Below are 21,292 nucleotides of genomic sequence, written 5' to 3' on the forward strand. Positions count from 1 at the left end.
TAGGTATCGAATTAGATTACGTGGTGGGGGTGTCCAGGCTTCCAATGGGCAAGGTCATCACTTTCTTGCAGGCCTTACAGGTATTTCTGAGGGCGAGGAAAGTCACACTCCATCAGTTGCAATGCCTTGTTGGACAACTCATTTTAGCTGTGCAGACCATCCCCATGGGACAAAAATGTTTTTCAGTCCATTGCTCAAGCCATGTCAGGGTTGAAGGTGCAGCATCACCACACCAGGTTCTCCAGCGAGGTCAAGCAGGATATGAGGATTTGGGAGTCATTCCTGCATTATTTTAATTGGACAGTAGTGTGGCCGAGTCCGCCCAGGTCCAATGAAGACCTAGGTCTCTTTAGAGATGCAGCAAGCAGTGAAGGTTTTGGTGCCATATTTGGTGTGGCTTGGTGTGCGCAGCGATGGCCCACTGAATGGGTTCAGTCTAGTCCAGTAGCTAATATTGTTTTTCTGGAACTATTCCAGATTCTCATGTCCTGTCGTTGTCAGTCTGGCCTGAGCAATTCCACAACCAGTCTGTGATTTTCTGGTCAGACAATATAGCAGTTGTGGAGTGCAAAAATCAACAAGCAGCCAGGTGCAAAATGATCCCGAGACTTTTGAAAGAAATCGTAGTGCCGTGTCTGCGTTTGAATGTAATGTTTAGAATGATGCATGTACCTGGTGTCTTGAATAATGGCGCTGATGCCCTGTCCCCTTTTAAAATGCAGGTTTTCCCGTTCCATCACCCAGAAGCAGAGGAATTCCCAATGCCCTTCCTGGAGCATCTGTGGCGGTTTGGTGCCCAAGATTACCAGACCTCGTAGCAGCCAGTCGAGCACCCAATACCAGGAGGGCTTATGAAGGGGCTTTCACAGCCTATTCTGAATTCTTTGTGCATGAAGGGTTGTCTGGTTGGTCTGATGCATCATCAGTTATGGCATTTTTGGAGGCTCTGAGGGCGGAGGGGAAGTTGGTCACGTGCACTAGGCGCAACACCGCTGCCATTTCTTTCTTTGCTCAACTATGGGGGTGCCTAACGGGACAAAATCTTTCTTGGTAATGAGGCCTCTCAAGGGTTTGCAGCAACTCCAGGGGACTAGACTGGATCCTAGATGCCCTGTAGATGCGGTAAAGCTGGGGTCTATCTTGGGGACTCTTGGGGATAAATCTACCTTCCCTGGGGAAAAGCGCCTTATTTAGGGTGGCTTTTACCTTGGCTTTTTATGGGGCCCTCAGACTTAGCGAGTTGGTGGCCAGAAGCAAGATAGATGTTGCAGAGGGATTACAGCTGATGGACCTTCATTGGTTGGAGGGGACGAGGGCCTTGGTGATCAATATTCCTTGTTCTAAGATGGATCAAGAGGGGAAGGGTGACCATGTTCTATTGCAAAGGGCTCAGGGTAACATGTGCTGTCCTGTTTATAATTTGAAGGTCTTCTTAGCACAGCACCCCCATGGGATAGGGGGCCCGGTGTAGGTGCATACAGGTGGCACGCCACTGACCCAGTACCAATTTTCACAAATACTCAAGCGCGCTCTGTTTGCGGAGGGTTTTGGTGCCTCTGAGTTCAATACTCACTCATTTAGGATTGGGGCTACCCCGGTGGCAGTACCAATGGGGCTTTCAGGTTCAGCAGTTAGGAAGATTGGCAGGTGGTCCTCTGATTGCTACAAGAGGTGTGTGACTGCATATGCTGTGAGTGCTCTGCCTCTCACATCTTTCTCCTTTAGGTGGTGGATGCAGTCTTTTGGAGGTCCCAAGGGTTCCAGTACACCCAGGAGCTGTGGGGGCACGGATGTTTTGGTCATCAGACACTCTTATGTGCGACAAGCAGGTGATCTGTATGTAAGGAGTGCCTTTGCGTCATGCGCATTACAGACTGGATACCGCTTATCTTTCCATGGTTGTGGTGGGCTGCGCCTCCCTCAGCTGGTGCTGGTGTTGGACTCAATACTACCACAAGGGTGTCTGCCTCCAGGCGTCATAATTTTGCATCTAGGATGCAATGACTTGGTTCTCCTGGGTCGGTAACAGATTTTTGAGTTAGTGGTCTCAGAAGTTGGTTGGTTGGCCAAGAAATTTCCAGAGGCAGTGCTCACCTGGTCGAACATCATCCTCCGATTTCAGTGGAGGGGTGGCCTTTCAGTCAAGGCCCTCAATGACTCGGTGAAGAGAATAAATAACAAGGGCACCAAGTTGTTCAGACCGCCTAGGTTGACTGTCATTCCACATGGCTACATTCAGGGGGATTGCATCTTTTGCAGGCTGGGAATGATATGGTGCTGGAAAATTTCCTGCCTTGGTTCATCCACCGCCCTCGGTAGGGGAGCGACTGCAGGAGAGGGAGGCCAGATAGTCGGTCTACTATGCTGGCCTGTGACTGCATGAGATCCTAATTGGGGGGACAATTAGGTAGCTTTTTTTTTCTTACCGGAGCAGGGCGGCAAGGTAATGGGATGCTCCAATAGGTGCTGGCTGGAAATTGAAGATGACATCCTGGGGCGCAGGGGGTTGCGAGCGGTTACTGGCATCTGGTCCCTAGGGCCACATACCAGCGCATGCGCACAGGTCTTGAAGCTAGCACTGGCCCTTGGCGGGGTGGAGCCTGAGGGTGGAGCGAGCACCCGAGGTAGGCATGCTGGTGGACAGTCGGACTCCCTGCACAAGGAAGTACACCCAGGAGTATTTGGGGAGAGGGTAGGATGCTCCACTATGGAGGGCCTACCCCAGGGCCTTCTAGCCTTGCGGAGGAACAAGGCCCGCGGTGTCAACTTAAGAAGCAGTCATTAACTCATTTGTAGTCAATGATTTTGGATATGCATGAACGGACTTTAGTTAATGATAGGACAATGGATGTACTAGCATACTCTGTTAAGGCTAGGTATCTGACAAAATGTAAAGTATCCTGTAAATATGAGGGGGGTTACTGTGTAAAATGTTGTGGTTGATGGCTGATGTATGTGTTGTAAATAAAATACGACCCCTAACCCAAAAAACTAATATTTAATGACTAAAGATGATGTGGTTTCACGTGGGAGGCCTCGGGGGCACTCTGCCATATGGAGCTTTACCGTTTTAATGCCCAGAAACAAAGACAATCAGCTTGTCACTTCACAGGTACTGAAGAGACAAACTATGATTTGGGGGCAGGTTTTGAGTTTTTAAAGCTTTATATAAGAGTTATGCCGGCACTATACGAATGTCAGCTAACAATTTACTGAGCACTCACTAATTCGCATTTATAACTGTCCAAAACAACCATTTTTAGCAAGTTTGAAATAATGAAACACTGAAAAAACAGGCTCAAAACGTATTTGTTGCTGTTTGTGTGTCTTCCTTAATGCTAATTCATAAATAAGGCTCTCGACTTTGTGGTATTTTTTTTTTTACATTTCCGTCCCTGTTTATCTATATTTATTTTTTGCTCATTTTACCTGTATTTATCCATGTTTTTTGTGCTTGGTGTAAAAAATGAGCTGCACTGGGTATATTATCGCGTCGATATAACCAAAAGATGATTACTCATGTTTGAATGTCCAATGAGTTGTTGCCATTTACAGTACAATGCAGTCATCTGAAATCATTTGCACTATGGGACAGCTTCACTGCTGCAGTGATTTAAGCTTCATTAGGGACTCTTAGCTCCCCTGTCCATCTGCACCGCTGTTAACCTTCCATATCTGATTGACAGTAGTGAGAATTGTCCGAAAGATAACCCATTTTCTGTATTGTCCATATTTAAACATAAAGACAGATTGAATCTGTAAAATATTAGTAAAAATGGAACATTACGAGCCTTGTTCATAACTTTTAAGGTATGTTAAGAGGACAGGCACTTGCATCACACCAGGGTTTCTCCAGCAGAGTCAATAATCAATTGAGCTACTGCCACAAAATACAAATATGTAACCTGCCCCCTACTGCTGTGCTTTGCAGCAGCCACATTAACCGTGTAATCGATTTTAAGATGAGTCAGAGCTGCGACTAGACTACATACAGATCTCTCAAGCAATTGCAATGAGCACCAGAATTATCTTACTCCTCTTACATCACAAAACTGGTTAGGTATACAAAGATTTCTGGGGTAGATGCCAGATCAGATTTACTATCACATTTGTCCTTTTGGACCCATGATTAAGTGCAAAGATCATCTGTAAAAAGGCCAACTTCCACTTTTGAGTTTTGTGACATTTACTGACCCTGTTAAGGGCAACTGGCTTGTTCCGTCTAAGAATCCCATAACTAAAGAAGATCACATGGCGGTAAGACTATGTAGGGGCAAAGGAAAAACCCTCGCCGCAAAGAGATGCAAATTTGGAAATTTCCGTTTTTAGCCAAAACAAAGTTTTCTACCCGCAGACGTGCACAACCTGGATGTTTATCAAGCCACAGAACGTGGGCGCATTCTACAGGTAGACAACAGAGGCAGCGGAGCCAGGAGTGGGGGGCTGTAGGGTATGCATGGGCCTGGATCCATAAGGATGGTATGCATGGGGGAAGAGGAGAGCAGATCTTGCAAAGGAGAATGACTGGTGGGGATAAGGTCAGTGGTGCAGTTGTCAATGCTGTAGCGGTGCGGTGGCTCTGGGTCCACGGCTGTGAGGGACCCAGTGTACTCAAGATGGCTGTTTTTTGCTGCCAAAAACAGGGGGTCCATTTCCATTGCTTTCCTTAGGGCTACACTACTAACTGAAACAGCCTATTTTTATGAGATTTGCACAGATTACAAGGTAGTTTCGAGGTTACAGCTTTGGAGACCTTAAGGTAAGACCCGGCTAAAATTTACCTCAGAAATGAAGCGCTCAGCACTCATTCCTTTACTTTTTTTGGTAGTAAACTATGACTAGAAATAGGATTGGAAACGACGTTGGAAATGTCTGTAAATGCAAATTTGGGGCTTTGTGGATGTTCAGCATGTTGTCAGTGGTCACCAGGTCATTTGTTTGGAGCGCCCATACTCCCTCCTTTAAAACAATGCGTGGGTGGAGAAAATCCGCAATCCTCACATATTTTACACAGGAGTACGCAGAATGAGCAGATGGAAAATTCTGCAAATTCTGCATCGTGAACCAGGATCTGGAAATTATGAATGTAAATTCCACTTTTCATTGTCATCTGTAGGACAGCTAAACAATTAGTAAGAACCCACTCTTTTAGCACCCTCAATTAGAGGGCTACACATATCCAGAGGTAATACCATTAAGGTTTAAGATTTTGTCCAACAAAGGGGACTTGCTTGTTTTAACAATGTCATTGCCAGTTCTCTTGTATTTATGTGTGCGATGATGCGAAGAAAACTTTTAAGGCCACCCACAAAGGTTTCCTTAATCCAAGGATTGCGGATTTTTTGTTAGATTTCTGGTGTAGCACCTCCGGTCACATACACAGAAAGTAGTTTTTGGGTGCAGGTCTTTCTTTCAGCAGGCAGAACTTTAGCAACTCACAAAACTTCTCCACAAACCGGAGATCACAACACAGTGGCAACACATCTAAAGAGGTGTCCAATCGTTCCCCAAGCCCTGGACTTCAAAGAGACAACCATCCAGAACTTGGTAGCCAGACTCATCCTCAACCTCCCATACAGACCTCAAATCACACCACCTCACAGGTTGCTCGACTGCCTCTCGATACATAAACACACTAATTTAAAACTCCTCATACAAATTCAAGACCATACACAACTTAGGCCCCACCTACCTGCACAGTCACAACTCCTTCCACCAACCAGCAAGACACCTCCTGTCCACAGGACTCGCACACATGCCCTGATCACACAGAACCTGATCAGGAGGATGGGCTTTCGCTTACATCGCTCCTAAAGTGTGCACCAGCCTCCTACTCCACATCAGAGCCTCCTCCTCTCTTCCTGAACTCCGCAAGAGTCAGAAGACCTTGCTTTTCAATTAACTAACCTATCATAAGCCGGTCTAGGCGCACACACCTACTCAGCACCAGGATACCCTGGTGGGTGATAGTCAGGGGTGGGTGGAACTCGCAGAGTTTCACTCCAGGGTATTTCACAGAGTAAGATGGCCATTCTTCGGCGTTGGCAAAATCTTGCAGAGTGCCCTCTTAGCGCCCAAAAATTACACTAGGGGATGCCAATTCTCACTCGCCAACTGTAACTGTAAGCAACTTACAGTTGGCGAGTCGCATGCAAAACAAACTCTGCAGCACGGCGGAGTGCGGAATTAGGCTGAAAATCCCCATTGGATGCATAACGCAGCATAACTAACACTCTGCGACTGCCGATGGCAGAGCTGAATTTATTGCCCATCCCTAGTGATAGTGCATTTAACATATACACATAACCTAAATTACCTTTTGGTGATAACAAGCTGATTTTAGTGCAAGCAGCAAGGCAACACCCTTTTCAGCGGACTCCAGTACTCTCAGAGAGTGTGCCTGCTTTTAAGGGGGGTGGAAGGGGAGGGTGAACTCAAAAAACAGTCCAGGACAGATACTCATATACTCCCCTTGTATGGTGTTCATCAGGGCCCTAACTTCCAGCGGCCATTAATCACTGGCATCTCCATGGTAGGCTCATAAGAAGGTCTTGGATAGCTTGGTGTGGCTCAAAGAGTACCCCAACTTCTCTGTTTAGCAGTTGACGTTTGGAAACTCAAGTCAATAGGATGCAAATAAGTAAGCCGGTGAGGAGGAATTTTGGAGCGAAGTGTTATTGCCTTGGGAAATCAGGAGGGTCCCTGCACCGACCAAGGGTCGATACAACATTCTGCAAAATGGAGCACCAAAGTGATGTGCGGGCCGGTGTGGGCTCACCTGCCACCATGTACAATTTATGAGAGTGATGTTGATTTGGTTCCTAGTCATGAGCAAGTGCTTCATTACACAAACAGCACCTGGCCCTGGGGGAAGCACAGGCCACAGAGAGATGGAAGTGCCCTCCCTATTTTCTATCTTTAGTCTGTAATATATGGAGAGGTTCACCTACAGCAGTGTATGACCACAGCGGTCCAGTAAACCGGGGGTCCGAGCTGTGTCCTCTCCACCAGCTCACCTACTGGCACTCACATGCAGGATGTGCCTGTGTGGAAGGAGGAGAGGTGGAGCTATTCACGTGCACATTGTGTCCTCAAGCCAGGGGTAGCACTTTTACCTATAGTCAGGGGCACTGGAATTATGTGGCAGGCAAGAACTAGGGGTGGCTAAATTATGCAGCAAGAAAGAGGAAATTAGGCGGCAAAATGTTGCACACTTTGTGGTGGTATTACTTCATTATTTTGTCTTTTTCACACATAGTCACACTACCTGGTCAAAAATGTCACCCTGCCACTACCCTGGAACCACTAATTTGACACCCAAATACAGCAATAGGCAGTTGAAAGATAACGAGTCAACCTTTACGAAGGGCTTTCCACTACACGGGGCACATGCTGACACACGTTAAGTAACTTTTGATCCATTTTTTTGGTTACAATTTGCAGATAATGCAGCAGATGATGGATTATGTGGCATACATGCCAAATTCATTATTATGCGAAAAACGCCACAGCCACAAAAGTCTCGTAGCCCTGACTACAGTGAGGATGTTGAACATCTGCTTCATCAGCATTAGCCGCAGGCTCAAAGGGTTCTAACGCTCCCGTTCAATAGATGATCATGCAATGGTGGAAGGCGGTGAGGCCTGCGCCAGATTAAGTGCGATCAGTTTATCAAACACCACCTGTTCTGCCCCCTTCGCCTCAGACCTTAGCACAGGCATCTCCCTTTGGGCTATGGGGAGGCAGAGTCTGCCTGGGGCTCAGGTTAGAGGGAGAAGCCTTGCAAATCAGCACTGGGTTTGCACCAGGGCCCTATAACATTGTGGCCATCGGTTGCATTATGTGGGCATCCCTGACATTGTGATAAACCAACATTTGCATGTGTTTGCAATTCTTGAGTAACCACATGGATTTGCCAACCCCGAGTGGACAACTCTGGCAATATGGTGGCCGCCTCTGCCATAGTCTGGCCAGTCCTATCATCTGGAGAGAATCCGTGACACGTGTTTAGTATCCCAAGCCAGTCATATAATCTGGTGAGCATCCCTGGCACGTGCTAAGCACCCCTAGCCAGTCCTATCATCCGGAGAGTATCCCTGTCACGTGGCTAAGCATCCCTAGCATGTGTTGGTCATCCCCGATATATAGTAGTCATCCCTGGCATTCAATGGGGATGAGGAGACATTAGAAGCTGCCAATCGTTTCATGTGGATCGTGATGAAAATGTAAAACGCATATTCGGTGTTCTAAAAATAGAAAGCAAGAATTTGAATGCGAAATTATGACATTTTCAAATAATGACAAGCCTAATGTAAAATGGAAAAATAGATTATTTCCTAAAACGAGAAGCTGATGTTTAAAGAAGAGGAAGTTATATCAAAACGATAAGCTGACATTAGACACGAAAATCATGCTTACTTGGGGGTACTTATTGCTAAAGTTGTGTTATCCTTTCCCTGGGGTCATCTACAATACCAACATCATCTTCCTTGGAGGCCTCAGACTTAGGTCTTAAATAGCAGAGACATATACCTCAGGTTAGACCAGGGGAAGCCAACGAGTAGCTCGGGAGCTACTGGTAGCTCACTAGAACCCTCAAAGTAGCTCTCAGAGCTGAGATAGATCCCAGTACCACTTTGAGAGGGTCTGTGCATATTAAAGAATGTGGCACTGCTCACTTCAAGACATGTAGAGTAGTAGGCTGGCAAAACAGTCTTATTATGACCGGATGTCATAATAAGACTGTGTCGGGCTAAGGGCTCTGTAACGTGGCCATCTGTCGTCACTCAAAGCCAGAATACACATTTAAAGTTGATAACTGAATGAGAGACATATTGCGGTAGTCCTTTCCGCAAGGGGACACTTCATGCTTTGGCTGACATTTCATTAGTTAGGTGGAGTCATTTAATACTGATGGGATTTTTTCTGGTATGTCTGCTGTTAATTGTGCCTGAAATTCTTGTGTGATCGCTACTGATAATCCTGCTTATGGTACCCATAGTATAATGTTAACATATGTGATTACTATTTTACAGTGCTAAAAGTTTCTAGTAGTTCGCAAGGACTTTGCTTGAGCAAACGTAGCTCTTACTACAGAAAAGGCTGGAGTCCCCTGGGTTAGACCAACCTCAGAGGCCATCATAAATGAGAAGGGCATTGGGTTTTTTCATTCATTAAATTCAGAGTTTACCAAATGGTGCAGCAAGGGTACATGAAGAACCAAGAAGATATTGTGCGAGGTACAAACACCACAATAAAAGAAGGTGTGATCACCCCACAGGTGACTGGAAAAGCCCCTTTGAAGGTACTATGTCCATTTCTGCAGGACATGTCTCCAGAAGGCTAAATATTGAAGACTATCGCGGAAATCGTAACAGACAACAAGTATATCATATTAAGAAGATGAGGACATTAGCTCCAACTAGGAGTGGCACTGACTTGCCCCATGGTACCCCTCGCACTGACCTTGCTACCCTCAGTCACGGGGTTCACAAAAAGGCAAAAGGAACAGAAAGAAGGTACTTCAAAAAGCTATGCTTATTTTCTGTTGTTTCCACAGCATACCTTGCCCAGACCCCAGCAGCAAGCCGGAAACTATTGAGGGGCTAAGGGTCACCCACGAGATGTCACTGGGGATCAAAGGGTACCGGATGTCAGCTGTAACCGGTTACACATATATATGCCGAAATAAAATCAATAGACCACAGTGTTGAAGGAGGGTCTTCATAAAAGAGATGTTTGCTACAGAAAATGGATTTTGAAAAGTTAGTGGCAGGGAGACACATGCCAGAGCTTTGCAACTTACAGCCTGCACATCTGGACGTATCTCGAGTTGATGGATGTGCAGCATCCTTTGTGGAACTATGCACTGTCAAGGGGAAGCTTGAGCCAGTCTAGGTCAGTTTTTAAAATATAGTCCGATTTTTACATATTTGATAACAATGACAATGTACGTTTATGTAGCAATTCATGCCATATGATGTAATCCTTAAAGCTAAAAAATGGGTACCCCTAATTGAAATTCTGCATAAGACACGGTCTCTGTGTGCTACTTGACTAATAGGTGAAGTCCTAAAAGGAGACGGGTGAGAAAAAGATGGACCTTGCAGTGCATAGTTAATAATGAGAGGGTATCATTTTATACCTGACATTACAATGGAGGGATTTGTTCTGATCCATTAATACGAAGGGGCCAAGTGGTCACCTATCCGGTGTAACACCACTAGCCAGGCCTGATGTTTTAGCCAACAACATTTTACATGCTGAGGTTTATGGGTCCGTACGTAAGAGATAAACAACGAAACTGCATGTCCCAGAATGCAATGTGTTGTTGGCTGCAGGGATAGCACGCGACAGGAGTGTCACTTAGATAACCTTTTGCAGATGTGCCACCGTTTAAAAGATATGTGATGGGCATTTTAGAGGGGGTCTTTTAAAGAAAACCTTTGCACGTTAAGAGGCTCTACAGCTCAGATCTTTCCATGAAGGCAGCTGGGTTGGAAACCCCGACGGGCAGGTGTACATTTTATAGACACATGGACTGTTGAGCGTTGCACACGCACCTCCGCAGTCAAACACTCACCAGTTCCAGCTTCAGCGCCTTGATCTTCTCTCCCAGCCCCTGGCTCCCCGGCGGTGCCGGGCCCCGTCCTCTGCTCTCCCCTGGCCCCGCCGGACTGTCCCCCAGCAGCTGCGTGGGGTCCTCGCGCAGCCACCGCAGCAGCCCCTCGGGGGTCTTTCTCCCCACCTTACTCTCCAGTGACTCCAGGTCCGGCAGGGTCTCGCTCCAGACCCCGTCCATGGTGCGCCCCAGGCTGGGGCGGCCCGACCCGCTCAGCCCACTATCCAGGAAAATGAACGTAAGGTAGTTATATAGCGCTTCTTAAGGGAAATTGCTGCTTCGGAGCGCTCCCAACTGCATCGGATACAGGAACCAACGGAACAGCGTTCCCAGGATCACACAACGCAGCTGAGCGCAGAAGCCAGGATTAGAGCCCTTTAACCCTCAAGCCGGTGGCACTGGGGGCATGTCAGGTCACTTTCTCGGGGACACATTTCCTGACCAGAGGTGCGCGGCGCTCTTTGAAGATTCAACCGCAAGGGCTGCGACCTCCTGCAAAATCATCACAAGAAACGCAGCGCAGGCAGGGACCATCCCGCCCAGAAAAAAACCCAGTGATGGGTTTAAATGGGAGAGCCCCCAGTGACGTCCTGCAAAAACGTCCCAGTGATGCCCTGCAGGGAAAGGGTTAGCCGGCAGGTAACATGCACGGCAGATCCATATGCCTCCCAGCTGCTGGGTCAGCAGGTCCGGGCGCAGCTGCCCTTTAAACCGCAGCCCGACGGCTTTCCCGTGCAGGAGCGCCCTCTGCAGCCGGGGCCGCTCCGGACCCAGCTCGACCCTTTCTCCTTGAAGTCAGCTGAGTGAGCCTGCAGTGGTCCAGGGTCGGGAGCCCCCGTGCGCCCCTGCAGTCCCGGGCACCGGCGGGGAGTCAGTGAGGCTCCCCCTCTGGCTCGGTCCCTCTTCATGCGGTGATGCTCCCGGGCGGTAATCCTGTTTGCGCGCGCGTGTGTTTGTCTGTTTGTTTGCTCCCAGGGTCTGCGCTGTGTGATCTGCTGCCCGGGCTTCGGTTGCTTCCCTCCTCCTCCTCCTCCTCGTCAGATCTGGGTCCACCTGCATGAATGAAAACACTGCGGAGAAACAAATTGCCGTGACCCGCTCCTACCGTACTCTCCCTACTCGAAGGGACACCGATTCATCCGCACCCCACAATCTCTAGTAGCAGCGCATATGAAAATAGATAATTATTTTCTAAGCTACAATAGGCCCAAACCACAAAAACTTACATTCTCCCGTAGGTTTACTATTACCTTTTGGAGTACATTTTTTGTATTTCTCCCAAAAATCTAGGGCGATTCCTGGGAAATTGTGACAGCCGCGGAGCACCAGGGGCACTCCCAAGGGTAAACGGCAATGAATGAGTTAATGTTCGAGGTGCATGTTTACATATGCAAAATAAAGTGTTTTTCCTTACAGTACAATTGAACGTTTTTCCCACTGGAGAATCCCCTTGCACTACAGTTTTGGGAATGTTCACGCCCTATTACAGTCTTGGACAGGCGTAATCCTAACATGCATAGGGTAACTCGTCCTCCAAAGGAGTTAATCTCTAACCATATCCAGGTTACAACTGTGCCTTGAAAACGTTATGAAGTGTCCACTTATTCACAAGTTGGCTGTCAAGGTATTTCTGCCATCAAACTGCGAATCCTAGCCTCTCTGAGGAGATTTTTTTTTTTTTTGACTTTTTACTAAAAGTTTCCCACATTCCTGCAAATTTACATGTGGTTCAAATTATAAATTAGGTTATTTACGCCTATTAATTAAATTTATATCCTCAAATTTCATTTTAAAATAGACAAAATGTTTTTTATTTTATTTTAATGTTTACTGCAAATTTGCCATTTCTGCAGGGTCACCCTGGGTTTTTGTGCTTTTTTGCTGAACCCAATTTTTCTTGGCTCTAGAACTCTGTGCACTTTACCCTGTCTAACCAGTGGCAAAGCATTCAAGCTCCTCCTTTCAACATGATTAAATTGGTATACACCTAACTGGCATATTTAACTTACATATACGTCCCTATTATATAGTGCCAAGGTGTTCTCAGGGTGTACGTTAAATGCCACAAGTAGACTGCAGCACCCATTGTGCCATATACTACAGTGAAAATGTAAACCTCACGGCATGCCCTCCACCAGTAGCTTGGCTGGGCAGGGTTTAACTGCAAATTTGACCTGTCAAAATAACCTCTTCGGACAGATCCAATACCCTCTTTTTAAATATTTATAGGTCACCCTTAAGAAAGCCTTACTGCACATTAAAGGGAGTGCATGGTAATTTGAAGTAGGATATGTAAATGTTAATGTTAAACATGAAAAGGTTAATGTTAAAGATGCCGACTAGCATCTCAAAGCTGTTTTCATTATAGCAGGGTTGGCAAAGCATTTGTATACAATATTATATTTAAGAAATGTTAACTCTGCCTAGGAAATATGTACAATTTGAATTTTTGGAATTTTCAAATATTTATACAAGCCCAATTCACTAGTGAAGTCAGATTTGTAATAAATATTTGGGAAATATGAGTTTTAGAAAAAAAATCACCTTTGCCATACCTGAAGTCCCTGGAAGCTAAGTCTGCATTTTGCTCTCTTCCTTATGCCAGGTAGTACTTAGTATTTCTTTAGATGTGGATGAGGTGTGAACTTGCTCCTAGGACAGGGAGAAAAGGTCTTGGGTGTAGGGAGGTGTTGTGCCCTTGACAGGATGGCCTGCAGGCTAGGCCCAACAACTTGATTATTTTCAAAGAGGCCTGATTGATGAAGTTAAGAACAAGGCTTGCACCCTTCTATTGTACCTCCAGCCAGACCGGCTGGAGTGCCAGGATCTGACATCAGCATGTCAGATCCTGCTGGAGTGCCAAAACAATTTGTGTATATCCACAGCTTGGGTGCTGAAATGTCAGCTTTGTCCCAGCAGATGCCTGTTCCTGAGTTTGCCAGGTGTGCAGGGACTGCCAGGACATAGAAGTGGACTACAAAGGTCATAAGGCTGATCTCCTGTTCAAGCTACAGGGATACATCAACCTACAGGAGGCTTTTTCTGCAACAATCCAGCTGATCAGTGGCAACTGGACTGCACTCTGCCTGCCAACCTGTGAATCCCTGAGTGCTTCCCCTGAGGTCCTGTGTGCTTTACAAGAGTACCCCTGTGGTGGTGGAGTTGGGCTTAAAGGACTAAAGTTAGAAGTTAAAAAATCTTTGTCCAAGACAAACCTGTTGGTGTATCCGATCTGCGCTCCACCACAGTCAGCTCTAAATCGTGCCTAGACCCTGGGCTACCACTACCATGAACTATCATTGGGACTTTGTGCTTCTTTGCACTAGTTCTCTGTAAAATTTAAAAAAATCATATCTTTGGGTCCTCTTATTAGAGTTTTTTCATGTTACTCTATTATTTAAAATTCTTTTGGGATATTTATTTTTTTGCATTTTGATTTTATGACTCCTTTAGTGATGCATAACTACTTTACACATTGTCTCTATGTTACGCATGCCAGCCCTAAGCCATAGTTACTGGAGTTGTTCTCAGGTTTAGTGACTTTAGTTGTTCAACCTAAGAAGGATTGTGATTATTACTTGAGGTGGGTACTCCCCTCAATTAGTAACCCGATTTCTTATAATGCTTCACAAAAAATACATATGTCAGCTCCAAAAAAGCATTTGTCATGTGATGTTGGACAAGTGTACGTACCTTAAGCATCAATCAATCAATCAATTAATCATTCGATTTATAAAGCACGCTATGTACCTGTCAGGGTTTCGAGGCGCTGGGGGGGGAGGGGGTAGCTGCTATTGTTCGAAGAGCCATGTCTTGAGGAGTCTTCTGAAGGTGAGGAGGTCCTGGGTCTGGCGTAGCGAGGTCGGGAGTGAGTTCCAGGTCTTGGCGGCGAGGTAGGAAAAAGGATCTGCCACCAGAGGTCTTGCGCTGGATTCGGGGGACGATGGCGAGGGCGAGGTTGGCAGAGCGTAGTTGGCGTGAGGGAACGTAGAAGTTGAGTCTGGTGTTCAGGTAGGTCGGTCCGGTGTTGTGTAGTGCCTTGTGTGCGTGGGTGAGGAGTTTAAAGGCGATCCTCTTGTCCACGGGGAGCCAGTGGAGGTCCTTCAGGTGGTGGGAGATGTGACATCGGTGGGGTATATCGAGGATCAGGCGGGCGGATGCGTTCTGGATGCGTTGGAGTCGTTGGATGTCTTTAGTTGGGATGCCTGTGTAGAGTGCGTTGCCGTAGTCGAGTCTGCTACTGACGAGGGCTTGGGTCACTGTCTTTCTGGTTCCTGTTGGAATCCACTTGAAGATTCTGTGGAGCATGCGGAGGGTGTTGAAACAGGAGGAGGAGACTGCGTTGACCTGTTTGGACATGGTGAGAGCTGAGTCGAGGATGACGCCGAAGTTTCGTGCATGGCTGGCTGGGGTGGGTGGGGGGCCCAGGGCGGTGGGCCACCAAGAGTCATTCCAGGCCGATGGGGAGCGGCCGAGGATGAGGACTTCCGTCTTGTCGGAGTTTAGTTTCAGGCGGCTGTTGCTCATCCACTCGGCGATGGATTTCAGTCCCTCGTGGAGGTTGGCTTTGGCGGTGTGAGGATCTTTGGTCAGGGAGAGGACAAGCTGGGTGTCGTCGGCGTAGGAGAGGATGCTGAGGTTGTGCTGATGGGCCAGTTGTGCGAGGGGGGCCATGTAGACGTTGAACAGCGTTGGGCTTAGTGAGGATCCTTGGGGGACGCCTCAGATGAGGTTGGTGGCTTCGGAGCGGAAGGTTGAGAGTCGGACTCTCTGGGTTCTGCCGGAGAGAAAAGAGGAGATCCAGTTGAGGGCTTGGTCTTGGATACCGGCTTCGTGGAGGCGATTTAGTAGGGTGCGGTGGCAGACCGTGTCGAAGGCAGCGGAGAGGTCCAGGAGGATGAGGGCTGAAGTTTTGCCGTTGTCCATTTGTTGTCTGATGTCATCTGTGGCGGCGAGGAGTGCAGTCTCTGTGCTGTGGTTGCGTCTGACACCGGATTGGGAAGGGTCTAGGATGGAGTTGTCTTCGAGGTAGTGGGAGAGCTGTGCGTTGACGATCTTCTCGATGACTTTCGCTGGGAAAGGGAGGAGGGAGATCGGATGGAAGTTTTTGAGGTCGTTGAGGTCAGCCTTAGGTTTCTTGAGGAGGGGTTGGATTTCTGCGTGCTTCCAGCTGTCCGGGAAGGTAGCGGTGTTGAAGGAAAGGTTGATGATCTTGCAGAATTTGGGGGCGATGGTGACGTCGGCTTTGTTGAAGACGTGATGTGGGCAGGGGTCTGAGGGAGATCCTGAGTGGATGGAGTTCATGGTCTTTAGGGTTTCGGCGTCGTCTACGTGGGTCCAAGTGGTGAGGCGGTCGGCGTGGGAGGAGTTGTTGGGGGTGGGGTCGGGCGGAGGTGCGGTGTTGAAGCTGTCGTGGATGTCTGCGATTTTCTGGTAGAAGAAGGTGGAGAGATCGTCGCAGAGTTTCTGGGATGGTGGGACGTCGTTGACGCTGGCGTTGGGGTTGGAGAGCTCCTTTACGATGCAGAAGAGTTCCTTGCAGTCGTGTGTGTTGTTGTTTAGGCGTTCTGTGAAGTGGGAGCGTTTGGCGAGTCGGATCAGTTGGTGGTGTTCGCGGTTGGCTTCCTTGAGGGTAGCAAGGTTGTCGGGTGTTCCCTCGAGGATCCATTTTTTCTTGAGTTTCTGGCAGGTGCGTTTGAAGGTGGTCAGTTCGTCTGTGGACCAGGCTGGTTCATTCTTTTCGTGGTTGACGGTGGGTCTCTTGAGTGGTGCTAGGATGTTGGCGCAGCTGAGGATCCATTGTTGGAGGTTGATGGCGGCGGAGTCCGGGTCGGTGGGGTCGGGTGGTGGGTTTTTGGCGAGGGTGCTGGCTAGTTGGTCTTTGGTGATTTTTCCCCAGCGGCGGTGAGGCGGTAGTGGGGTGCGGTGGTGTTCGGTGTTTTTCTTGAAGGAAAAATGGACGCAGTGGTGGTCGGTCCAGTGGAGTTCGGAGGTGTGGCTGAATGAGATGTGGTTGCTTGCAGTGAAGAGTGGGTCAAGGGTGTGGCCGGCGATGTGGGTGGGTGTGTTGACCAGTTGACGGAGTCCGAGGTTGGAGAGGTTGGTGGTCAGTGATGCGGTGTTGGCGTCATTGTTGTTCTCCAGGTGGAAGTTGAGGTCTCCCAGGAGGATGTAGTCTGAAGAGGCGAGGGCGTGGGTGCTTGCGAGGTCGGAGATGGTGTCGCTGAAGGGGGCTCTTGGTCCTGGAGGACGGTATATGAGGGTTCCGCTGAGGGTAGTGTTGGGGTCCGTGTGGATCTGGAAGTGGAGGTGTTCGGCTGTCTTGAGGGTGTCGTCCGTGTGGGTGTGGATCTTGAGGGTGGATTTGTGGGCGATGGCTATTCCTCCGCCGATTCCGTTGGTGCGATCTCTTCTGGTGATCTTGTAGCCGTCAGGGATGGCGATGGCGATGTCTAGGGCTGAGGAGTCGTTCCACCAGGTTTCGGTTAGGAAGGCAACATCTGGGGCGGTGGTGTCGAGCAGGTCCCAGAGCTCGATGGCGTGCTTTCGTGCGGAGCGTGTGTTAAGGAGGATGCAGTGCAGGTGGATTGTGTTGGTTGTTGCAGGCTTCGTTGTTCTGTTGAGGGTGAAGATGCAGTTGCGGCAGGAAAAAGGTCCTTTGGTGTGCTTCGGGGTGGCTTGGCAGCAGGCAGTCGAGGAGCCAGGGTTGAGTGCGTGGAGTTCGCTGGCTGAGTAGTGAAGGCTGGTGGCGCGGGGGGCGTGAGGACTGGGGGGGTGGCGCTGGGCGCGGTCCAGGCACGGACGGGCGCAGACGGACTTGCCACTGGCGCGCCTCTGGCACAAAAATACGCTAAATGGCACAGTACAATTGGAATACAGCAGTCAGAAAGGGCACAAAAGGGGGCTAGACCGCAAGGAGGCGAGGCGCTGAAAAAATAGAACAAACACTTACAGGACGGCGAAAAGCGGCACACAGGCCTCAAACACGCTAGCAGCAGCGTGGGCGGGGGTCAGGGGCACGAGACAGCAGGGTGGTGCTGCGGACGTGGGGGGCGAGCTCTAGACCTAAATCAGGTCAGAGGTCGCTCACTCGCGACGCGCAGCGCCAGCCATTAAGAAGGGAGGGGGGAGGGAGGAGCAGCTGGGAGGCGGGAGGGAGTGGCGAATGGGGGCGCGAGGGGGGCGGGGCCGCGGGGAGGCAGAGGCAGGGAGAGAACGGCGAGGGGGGAGCGCACAAGGGGCGAAAAAGCCAGAAACAAGGCAAAATAACACGAGTAAAGGCACAATACAGAAACAGTCACAAAAATACGCTAAATGGTACAAGTACAGTTGGAATACAGCAGTCAGAAGGGGCACAAAAATACGCTTAATGGCACAGTACAATTGGAATACAGCAGTCAGAAAGGGCACAAAAGGGGGCTAGAGCGCAAGGAGGCGAGGCGCTGAAAAAATAGAACAAACACTTACAGGACGGCGAAAAGCGGCACACGGGCCTCGAACACGCTAGCAGCAGCGTGGGCGGGGGTCAGGTGCACGAGACAGCAGGGTGGTGCAGCGGACGTGGGGGGCGAGCTCTAGACCTAAATCAGGTCAGAGGTCGCTCACTCGCGACGCACAGCGCCAGCCATTAAGAAGGGAGGGGGAGGGAGGAGCAGCTGGGAGGCGGGAGGGAGCGGCGAATGGGGGCGCGAGGGGGTGGGGCCGTGGGGAGGCAGCGGCAGGGAGAGAACGGCGAGGGGGGAGCGCACAAGGGGCGAAAAAGCCGGAAATAAGGCAAAATAACACGAGTAAAGGCACAATACAGAAACAGTCACAAAAATACGCTAAATGGTACAAGTACAGTTGGAATACAGCAGTCAGAAGGGGCACAGAAATACGCTAAATGGCACAGTACAATTGGAATACAGCAGTCAGAAAGGGCACAAAAGGGGGCTAGAGCGCAAGGAGGCGAGGCGCTGAAAAAATAGAAGAAACACTTACAGGACGGCGAAAAGCGGCACACGGGCCTCGAACACGCTAGCAGCGGCGGGGGTCAGGGGCACGAGACAGCAGGGTGGTGCTGTGGACGTGGGGGGCGAGCTCTAGACCTAAATCAGGTCAGAGGTCGCTCACTCGCAACACGCAGCGCCAGCCATTAAGAAGGGAGGTGGGAGGGAGGAGCAGCTGTGAGGCGGGAGGGAGCGGCGAATGGGGGCGCGAGGGGGGCGGGGCCGCGGGGAGGCAGCGGCAGGGAGAGAACGGCGAGTGGGGAGCGCACAAGGTGCGAAAAAGCCGGAAACAAGGCAAAATAACACGAGTAAAGGCACAATACAGAAACAGTCACAAAAATACGCTAAATGGTACAAGTACAGTTTGAATACAGAAGTCAGAAGGGGCACAAAAATACGCTAAATGGCACAGTACAATTGGAATACAGCAGTCAGAAAGGGCACAAAAGGGGGCTAGAGCGCAAGGAGGCGAGGTGCTGAAAAAATAGAACAAACACTTACAGGACGGCGAAAAGCGGCACAGGGGCCTCGAACACGCTAGCAGCAGCGTGGGCGGGGGTCAGGGGCACGAGACAGCAGGGTGGTGCTGCGGACGTGGGGGGCGAGCTCTAGACCTAAATCAGGTCAGAGGTCGCTCACTCGCGACGCGCAGCGCCAGCCATTAAGAAGGGAGGGGGGAGGGAGGAGCAGCTGGGAGGCGGGAGGGAGCGGCGCGAGGGGGGCGGGGCCACGGGGAGGCAGCGGCAGGGAGAGAACGGCGAGGGGGGAGCGCAAAAAGGGCGAAAAAGCCGGAAACAAGGCAAAATAACACGAGTAAAGGCACAATACAGAAACAGTCACAAAAATACGCTAAATGGTACAAGTACAGTTGGAATACAGCAGTCAGAAGGGGCACAAAAATACGCTAAATGGCACAGTACAATTGGAATACAGCAGTCAGAAAGGGCACAAAAGGGGGCTAGAGCGCAAGGAGGCGAGGCGCTGAAAAAATAGAACAAACACTTACAGGACGGCGAAAAGCGGCACACGGGCCTCGAACATGCTAGCAGCAGCGTGGGCGGGGGTCAGGGGCACGAGACAGCAGGGTGGTGCTGCGGACGTGGGGGGCGAGCTCTAGACCTAAATCAGCATAGCTTCAACTGGGGCACAACATTGAAGATGATGCTGCCTGCCCTCTTCAAAGCAATCCAGTTCTCTTTTTTTATTCCACATTTGTCACTTATATATACAAAATGCCAATATCGAGAATTGATAAAACCACACAAACTGTTGCTAGAGCATCGATTCTCTTGGGACAATATGGGGACAATAAGGGCTTAAATGGCTCTTGGCATGCCACTTAGCAATGTCCAAAATAGAGGGACTGCCCAAGCCATAGCTCCTCACTGCCCCTTCAAGGCCGGCAATATCTTCACCATCAATGAGAAGTGGGTTGGGATTAATACTCAAATGTTACTACCCGAAGCACTTCCTCCAACTAGGGCTGGCTTCTGGCTCATATGTGGCTGTGGAGGCACCTTTTGGAGTGTTGGTTTACAGGTCAAGTATTTGGCGCCATAACTCAAAAATATACAGGTGTCCTTTCTTGTCAACAACATGTGTAATGTAATCAATGCATTTATAATATTAACTTTATGACATTTCACATTTGGTTTGTATTTAGATTTTTATTTGGTGAGGGATTTTTTAAATTTTGTATTTTTGGGTTGTGCTCGTCAGCCTAACAAATGGGAAAATCCAGTGCAGTTTTTAGGGTTTCTGTAATGAAAACGGATCAGGGCCATTTAAATAGAAGGAAGGTTTGTACAGATTATTTGCAGGTTTGTTACCCATTCTGCAATCCCCGCTGTACTATCTGGTAGGTTCACAGGCTTAACTCCAATTGTCTTCTAACCATTTGTTCACATGATGGTGAGGGAATGAGCGAGAGACTTGTGCGCTGGCGAAACGGTTAGAATGACTACACCGCCCCAACTCTTCCAGTGTACGCCTTGGAAGAAGTGGAGGGCTCCAGTTTACAATGGCCGTGTGCCGAATCCACCCTTTTAATAGTTTTATTAAAGATGCTAATGAATTTCTAGTATACATGAATGCTGACGTCACTAACACTTATGGTTGTCCAGTGCCCACATTACTGTTTGCAGATGATGCCTGGCTTCTTGCATGCGCAGAACACTCTGGCTCAGGTATTTGGCAACAACAGTGCCAGAAAGAAACTCATGATTAATAAGCAAAAACAAAGGTAATGTATGTGGTACATCTTATACATTAAGAACTTCAGATTGCACAGAAGGCATTCTATTCACGTGTTTCACTATCCAGGGCCTGGATTAGCTGTAAATCTCTCGCTAGGCCCACACACTGAAAAAGCAAAGATTAAATTTACCCCTAGGAGCCCGGCTATATTTCATTTCAATATGTAGATAGACATCAGAGTCCTTAAAGAGACTTTAGAGGTTTATAAATCCAGGACTTTATGGACAAGCAGTGGTCTGGGTAAATATATCTAGCAATCCTTAAGAGCTGGCTACCTTAAATATCTCAAAAAGCTAATAGCATTGTTAAAAAGTGACTCCCCCCCAATCTGATTGAGAGCATAATTGAGGATAAAACAAATGAATGAAATTGCCTGTGGCTAATAATATGGGTGAATCTTGGAGGTGGGGCAGATTTAGGAGGGTCT

General features: G+C 48.8%; 1 protein-coding gene across 1 annotated transcript in view; it reads right to left on the reverse strand.

Moving 5' to 3' along the window:
* The window catches only part of LURAP1 (leucine rich adaptor protein 1), a 99,543-nt gene extending 87,859 nt beyond the window's left edge, over positions 1–11,684 (reverse strand). The window contains exon 1 of the mRNA XM_069232760.1: positions 10,583–11,684. Coding sequence (XP_069088861.1) covers positions 10,583–10,801 — 219 coding nt within the window. The 5' untranslated portion in view covers positions 10,802–11,684. The remainder of the gene's footprint in view (positions 1–10,582) is intronic.
* Between the last annotated feature and the right edge of the window lie 9,608 nt (positions 11,685–21,292).

This window comes from Pleurodeles waltl, chromosome 4_2 (assembly GCF_031143425.1).
Source record: "Pleurodeles waltl isolate 20211129_DDA chromosome 4_2, aPleWal1.hap1.20221129, whole genome shotgun sequence".
NCBI classification, from domain to species: Eukaryota; Metazoa; Chordata; class Amphibia; order Caudata; family Salamandridae; genus Pleurodeles; species Pleurodeles waltl.